At 48.1% G+C, this 7,121-nt stretch overlaps 1 protein-coding gene across 1 annotated transcript; it reads right to left on the bottom strand.

The window, feature by feature from the left end:
• Positions 1-592: 592 nt before the first annotated feature.
• On the bottom strand, positions 593-5,026 carry AQP6 (aquaporin 6). Its single transcript, XM_039514898.1, has 4 exons — positions 4,617-5,026; positions 3,279-3,437; positions 2,787-2,867; positions 593-938 (listed from the first exon to the last, which is right to left on the bottom strand). The coding sequence occupies exons 1-4, from the start codon at positions 4,977-4,979 to the stop codon at positions 741-743; spliced, it is 801 nt and encodes a 266-aa protein (XP_039370832.1). The 5' UTR covers positions 4,980-5,026; the 3' UTR covers positions 593-740.
• Between the last annotated feature and the right edge of the window lie 2,095 nt (positions 5,027-7,121).

Raw genomic sequence — 7,121 nt, 5'->3', positions numbered from 1 at the left:
CAGTACCATTCCCTAATTAGCTTTCAATTTTCCTAAGCAACAAAATTCACCCTGCCACATTTTTTAGAAAATCCTGACAGAAGGCGGAGTGGAGCTGCTGCTGCCACCTCTCCAGCCAGGCTCTCTTAGGCAGCCGCTGCACTGCACAGAGCAGCGACCCTGAAAAGCCACCTTCAGCCATGTGAGAAGCAGCTCTGTCCCACTCCCTGCCTGCACCCTGCTGCCAGGGACAGTGGATGAATGTGCCGGGGGCAGGGGAGGCGGAGCAGGAAGGACAGAATCTCCATCCCCACCCCACAGGTAACTCTGGTGAGGTGGGGAGAGCATGGCAGTCCCCAGACTGGGCTCAGGGTGGGGCGTCACTAGGGAAGGCTTTGGGAGCAGGTTCCCTGACCTCTGCTCAACCAGGGCTGGGCCCAGGCAGGCCCAGAGGCATGTGCTGCTCACTGCTGTGGCCCCAACCCCCCCCAGGAGCTGGCAGGCGTGGCTGCCCTGGTCCAGGAAGATGGGGCTGGAAGCTTCTCCTGAAGGAGACACCATGGGGCCATCATGTGTCCTCCCCTTTACGGTGTGCCCCCCCCCCCCCCCCCCAATGAGAAGGCACAAGTTGTCTGTACTTAGGTCTCTTCCTACCATGATCCTGCATCCACCAGACACCATCAAATATTGTGCTCTGTCAGCTCATGGGATAGTACCTGGCCAACTCTAGAATACCCACTTGTCTGTGGGATGCTGTGTGATTAAACCCTTTGTATGACATTGACCAATGACACAGGCTGCCTGTTCTGCTTTGCTTCGTCCATATCTTCTGCCTCTATGTCAAAGGTGCCTTTTAGAATTGCCAGCCTCTGTGAGAGACTCTTCAGGTCAGGATAGAGAAGTACATTATATATCAGAGAAGCAAGAATCGCGCCTGTCATGGGGCCCACCCAGAAAATCTGCAGAGATAGGGAGAGAAATAGCATATTATTATTAATGCACAGTGATAGTGCCTAGAAGCCAGGGCTCCATTGTGCTAGGCAATAATTGTAGCCCCAAATAACTTACATTCTTAGAATGTGTGTCAGTATGGAGCTCTGCTCTTTTTGAAAATTGTAAAAAATAGGCAACCAAGACTGTCTTCATATGTAGAATGAAGGAGAGGTTGATCTCTCTCTCTCTCGCTCTCTCTCTCATATAATATATAATAGGTTGGGCAGGGATAATCTGTGAAGGGTCTTAAATGTAAAGATGAGTAGTTTTTGATGTGGTGGACAAGGGGAGCCAATGGAGAATGCAAAGAGAGGGGTTGACGGTTCAAGCGACAAGCCAGGAACATAATCTTTGGCATTTCAAATGGCTAGAAGTCAAAATAGAATTTGTCAAGACCAGAGAGGACGATCCAAAAGTTGAGATAAGCTGTTGTGTATGCAGAGGTTATTCATAATCAAAGATGGGGACTGGGACTCTTGGCTAAAATGACTTTAAAATGTCGTAACGTTAATATTTCATTGACTCCTTCACTACTGGCCAATGTTCTAGGAACATCCTGATAGAATTAACTTGGCATACTTCTGAATGTGTCAGGTATGCCCAGCAACATATTGAACCTGCCAAGCTGCTGAAAGCACTAGGATATCCTATTAGAATACCTCTCCTGTGTTGCTGAATGTCCCAGGTATGTCCACTTACTTAGGTTATATGTTTTTGGGGCAAGGACCTTCTTTTTATACATTTGTACAGCGCCTAGCACAATGGGACCCCAGTCTGTGGGGTCACCAAATGAAATTAATAGGCATCAGGTTTAAAACAAACAAAGGAAGTATTTCTTACTTACAATGCACAGTTAACCTGTGATACTCCTTGCCAGAGGATGTTGTGAAGGCCAAGACTAACAGGGTTCAAAAAATACCTGGATAAATTCATGGAGGATAAGTCCATCAATGGCTACTAGCCAGGATGGGCAGGGATGGTGTCCCTAGCCTCTGTTTGCCAGAGGCTTGGAATGGGCAACTGAGGATGATTACCTGTTCTGTTCATTCCCTCTGGAGCACCTGGCATTGGCTGCTGTCAGATACAGGATACTGGGCTAGATGGAGCATAGGTCTGACCCAATATAGCTGTTCTTATGTTTGTTCCAACTGCTATATAAAAATACTTTGTTTTAAGAGGCCTGTTGGTCAGTGTCACTGATCATGGGTTTCTGAAGGGAGGCTCAAGGAGGTGATTAAACTGATCTAGCCCTACATGGCAATAAGCAGTTGGTATACAAGGGACCCCAAGCTAAGAGTAGAAGAATCACAAGCTTTCACCCCGAGAGAGGTGAGGATAAGAGGCCTAAGACCCAAAGGTGGTGCATTAACAGACCAGATAGTGCGACAGGGGTGGGGAAAGGTGTAGCTAGCCCCTTAACAGTGAAACACTGACTGATTACATGAAGATGAAGACATGCCTGCAGAGTGGTACGCCCAGCTAATTCAGCCTCCTAGGGACCTTCCCTTCCAGGCCTTTGGAACATCTAAAGAGGAGACTGACTCTTATGTGTCCTTCCCAAACTTTACACTGAGCCCACTGCCTGCTGGGGAAGGAGTTTGGGGATTTAGTAAATGCTGGACTGATCGCATTCAGTGCAGACATAATTGATAAAGCTAATCCCATGTTACTCACTGTTGGGTCTCAGTACCTTGATATAAGGAGCTCCTAGAAACCTGGGATGCAATACGGCCAAATTTCAACACCTCACCCAAGATATTTTGGAGATGGTAGAGACCTCTAGAACAGAAAGGGAAAGGACATAATGATATTACCCAGTGGACAGTAAACTTGTTGACTATGACAGCAGGGCCAAAAGATCTTGCAGGATTCATGGAGCAGCCAGTGAAGTAGATCTAGTAAACAGATGGAAAAGAAAGTATTAGGAGAATTTCACTGTCTAAAGATGAATGAAGTCCAAACGAACCTCATGTTTGATTTGTCATATCTCTCTGGCTGTAGTTCAGGCAATTAGACATTTACAAATATCTCTCTTCTAGTTATAGTTTAGTCATCATTGCTGTATATTGGGAGAAGCATGGAATTGGCTTAATTGAGAGTTCCTCCCACAGTGAGCATCTTGTACTGGAAGAGACTGGGACTGGCATAACAATAAGCTTTCCCCACAGCCAGCACTCCTGCCCTGCTCCAAGCAGCACTTTTGGCAGGCAGAGTGTTCAGAATTGGAGTGCATGTTTTTTATTTGTTTTGAAACAACCATTAGGTACAAACCCCTCCATGTTTTATGCAGTGCCTAACAAGCTTACCCCAATCATGTGTCCCAGGGCAACGGATATGCCAATGAATGTGGCTGGGGAGTTGGCATTTCTGTGTCTGTCGGTGGAAGCAAAATAACAAAGAACCAGCTGAAAGGTGAGAATGAGCTCAACAGCAACTGCTTGTCCAGAAGTGATGTTGCTCCGCACCTGGGGAAAGGGATGGCAAAGGGACTTCTTAGGAGATCATAGCAGCCCATTGGCTTCTGCCCACCAGCCACACTAGGTAACGCTGCTGCCTCACACAATCCACCTCAAAAGCAGGCATCTGCAGTGACATGAGCTCCTGGGAGACTTAAGTGTAACAGTGGGGGTAAGGGGATCTTTCATGGTTTGTATCCTTAATTTTGGAGCCATGCAGTAGCAACTAACCAATTGTAGGAGCGATAAGCACAGAATGTACAGATCAGGCATTGATGGCAGATTGGTTACTACTGTTCCAAAGTTTCTGTAGGCTATTGGGGACAGATTTTTCAGAATGGCTCAGTATCCAGCAGCTCTCATTGAGAACAATGGAGAATTCTACACATGCATACCAATTGAGAACCATGGGGGCTCTAGGGTGAAAATCTGTTCCTTATGGCTTAGGTACTATGTTGCTGGGAGCATGAAAAAGCAGAGAGGCAGGCATGTACTCATGCAACTAAAATCCACTTAGCTGGGAATGCTCAGCTGTTGGTCCTATCTGTGGAGTCCATTAAGTTGTTTTGATATCTTGGGTGAGACCCTTCCTCGGTCTGAGCCTCACTTCTCATCTGTAAAAAGTGTGATAGTCACAGTAATCAATGCCCAATACATGCGGAAACCTTTGCTAAGGGTAATCACTTCCACTAGCCACTCCTTTGGCTTGACTTAAATAGGCACAGATCCATTAGGTATCTAGTATAGTTTTGTTTGACCTGTATTTAAAAACCCACCTGTACTGGGCATTCATTTCTAGTTGGTCACTGCGCAGGTTTCACTGTAAAGATTAGCCCATTTGTGTTTCCATCTTGAGCAGCTGGCAGTGATTTTTTATCACAAATCCTCAATTCATACCTACCACAGCACTGGCCTCCTAATTTAGAATTACAACATAATTCAGCGTGGTTGGCAGTTTCTCCTCCTGTAGCAGGGTGCAGGTCAGGACTGAGGTGCATTGACACTGCTATCTGTCACCACTACATATAGCTACATATTAACCCAAGCCTGGCCTAGCAGGGGGCCACACAGGTCAAGAATGAGGGGACTGGAAGAAGTGTGTTGGGAAGTTTGCACGTCTGGCTCACAGCAATGTTAATGGTCATTCACTTTCATCAGCACTATCAAAAAGAGGGGTGAGGAACTCACCGTGTTAATGCCTAAGCTTCCTTGGACCTCTGCAGGCGTTACTCCATACAGCGTGGCCGCTCCAGCGATGCCTCCAGCCAGCTGGGCAACCATATAGCAAGCAGCTCTTGCCAAAGAGATACGAGAGCCAAGCAGGAAGGCCATAGTCACAGCTGGGTTGACATGAGCGCCACTGACATGCCAGGCAATCTGGACCACAGTAGCTGCAGCCAAGTTGAAGGTAATAGAGATCTGTAAGATGGTGGGGAGGGCTGAAGGCCACCGGAGGACTGAGCCCAGGCCAAAGAAGACGTAGATGGAGGTGGCTAGGAACTCAGCGAAGACAGCCCGATAAAAGATCACAGACAGTACCTCCTTCCACATCCTCTCATGAGCCCAACAGTGAGAGGGACAAAGGGCGTTTCTAATGCTGGATCTCCTTTTTACTGGAGAATATTTGAGGAAACACTATGTAAATAAGTAAATTTGTAAATCTGGGCAGGACCAGGAAATCCAGAACCTGGAAATTCTTCAGCAAAGGAGTGAGTCAGACCTGCCCAGTTCAGCACACATCAATGCTCCTTCCCCACCCCACCCCACCCCCACCACTACCACTACTGACCCAGGATCTTAGCTCCCAGTATCAGACTTAACCTAGTTTCTGACCCTCAGAAATGAGTATGTGTTCCATTGCAGGGTTGTCATCTTAGTGTAATGTAGGCAGGGCAGACGAACTCCTGTGGGACCCCGGAATTTCATACACAGACCAAGACCAGTGCACACCCTCCCCCAACACCCACTACAGGGTATGTGGGGTTTGGGATCAGAGGAGACAATAGGGGGATTGATGTGAGGGAGTGGATGAGCTGGGCTGGGAGGGACCATACGGATGGGGGAGCCTTGTGGATATTGGGGAGGGCTTGAAATGGGTTGCCTGGGGATGGGAGGCCCAAGTAGGTGGGAGATTTTTATAAGTGGGGGTTCATGGTGGGGCAGGAGGGTGGATGAGTTTGATGGTTGGGGGAACCCTGAGGGAAATATGGTTGGGGTGCCTGGGTGGGCATCCCCTCATCCCCCGCTCACCCCACATGCAGCACTTTGCTCTCATCCTGGACTTGGGCAGCTCCTCTTGCTCCTAGCTATCCAGAGGTTCTGCACATGCCCATGGCCAGCCCCCAAATTTGAGTGATGAATGGCATTACCACCTAGTACATGGGAGCAGTGAGGTGGCATGGTGTGGAGGGGTTGGGGGGATTAAGGATGGACCCAGGCAAGTTGGAGTGGTGGAGCAGTGAGGGGAGCATAAGAATAGAGGGGGAGGGAGATGGAGGGCTCTGGGGGTGTTCAGGATGGGGTGATTGGGAGGGTGAAGTTCCCTTGGGATGGTGGGTATTCCTGGGCTGGGGGAGCAAGGAGGATTGGGAGGGGCTGGACTGGGACTCAGGAGGGGAGTGCCTGGTTGTTTGGGAGGGACTGGGGAGTCCAAGGGAATTTGAGGGATGGCGGGGGTTGTGGGGTGACCCAGGGAATGGGGAAGCAGGGTGAGGTAGCTGCAGGAGGTTGGCGGAGGGGAAGTTGCAAGCTGGAGATTGGAACTCCCACAATGCTTGGGGGCTGGTGGGGAGCAGCATGGTGGAGGTGCAGAATACAGAGACTGCAACTCCGGTGATGCCTTTGATGGAATCTGGAACTAGTGATCAGTAGGGCCCTACCAATTTCTCAGCCATGAAAAATGTCACAGACCATGAAATCAACCCTCCCCCATTAAATCTGATCTCCCCTGCTGCTGGGAGCCCGGGACTCCTAGCTGCTAGTCCGGCCATGCTGGGGTGAGGGGGATGGGGGACATGAGTTGTCGCTCATGTCTTACAAATCCATTAGAGTTCTTTGAAGGGGTCACCAAACACGTGGACAAGGGGGATCCAATGGACATAGTGTACTTAGATTTCCAGAAAGCCTTTGACAAAGTCCCTCATCAAAAGCTCTTACGTAAATTAAGATCTTGGAGTCATCGTGGATAGTTCTCTGAAGATGCCCACGCAGTGTGCAGAGGCAGTCAAAAAAGCAAACAGGATTTAGGAATCATTACAAAAGGGATGGAGAATAAGACGGAGAATATCTCATTGCCTTTATATAAATCCATGTTATGCCCAACGTCTTGAATACTATGTACACATGTGGTCTCATCTCAAAAAAGATATACTGGCATTAGAAAAAGTTCAGCGAAGGGCAACTAAAATGTTTAGGGGGTTGGAACGGGTCCCATATGAGGAGAGATTAAAGCGACTAGGACTTTTCAGCTTTGAAAAGAGGAGACTAAGGGGGGATATGATATAGGTACATAAAATCATAAGTGGTGTGGAGAAAGTGAACAAGGAAAAGTTATTTACTTGTTCCCATAATATAAGAACTAGGGGCCACTAAATGAAATTAATGGGCAGTATGTTTAAAACAAATAAAAGGAAGTTCTTCACACAGCACACAGTCAACCTGTGGAACTCCTTGCCTGAGGAGGTTATGACAGCT

This window comes from Mauremys reevesii, linkage group 25 (genome assembly GCF_016161935.1).
Source record: "Mauremys reevesii isolate NIE-2019 linkage group 25, ASM1616193v1, whole genome shotgun sequence".
NCBI lineage: Eukaryota > Metazoa > Chordata > Testudines > Geoemydidae > Mauremys > Mauremys reevesii.
Note: the sequence above shows the minus strand (reverse complement) of the source record. Positions and strands in the feature narration are given on the sequence as shown.

Excerpts from the sequence above, each read along its gene's own strand:
- AQP6 (XM_039514898.1), bottom strand. The coding sequence starts at position 4,979 with ATGTGGAAGGAGGTACTGTCTGTGATCTTTTATCGGGCTGTCTTCGCT. Across the intron at positions 3,438-4,616 it reads GAAGCTTAGGCATTAACACG|GTGCGGAGCAACATCACTTC; the intron begins GTGAGTTCCTCA and ends CCCTTTCCCCAG. Across the intron at positions 2,868-3,278 it reads CCCTGGGACACATGATTGGG|ATCTACTTCACTGGCTGCTC; the intron begins GTAAGCTTGTTA and ends TCTGTTTACTAG.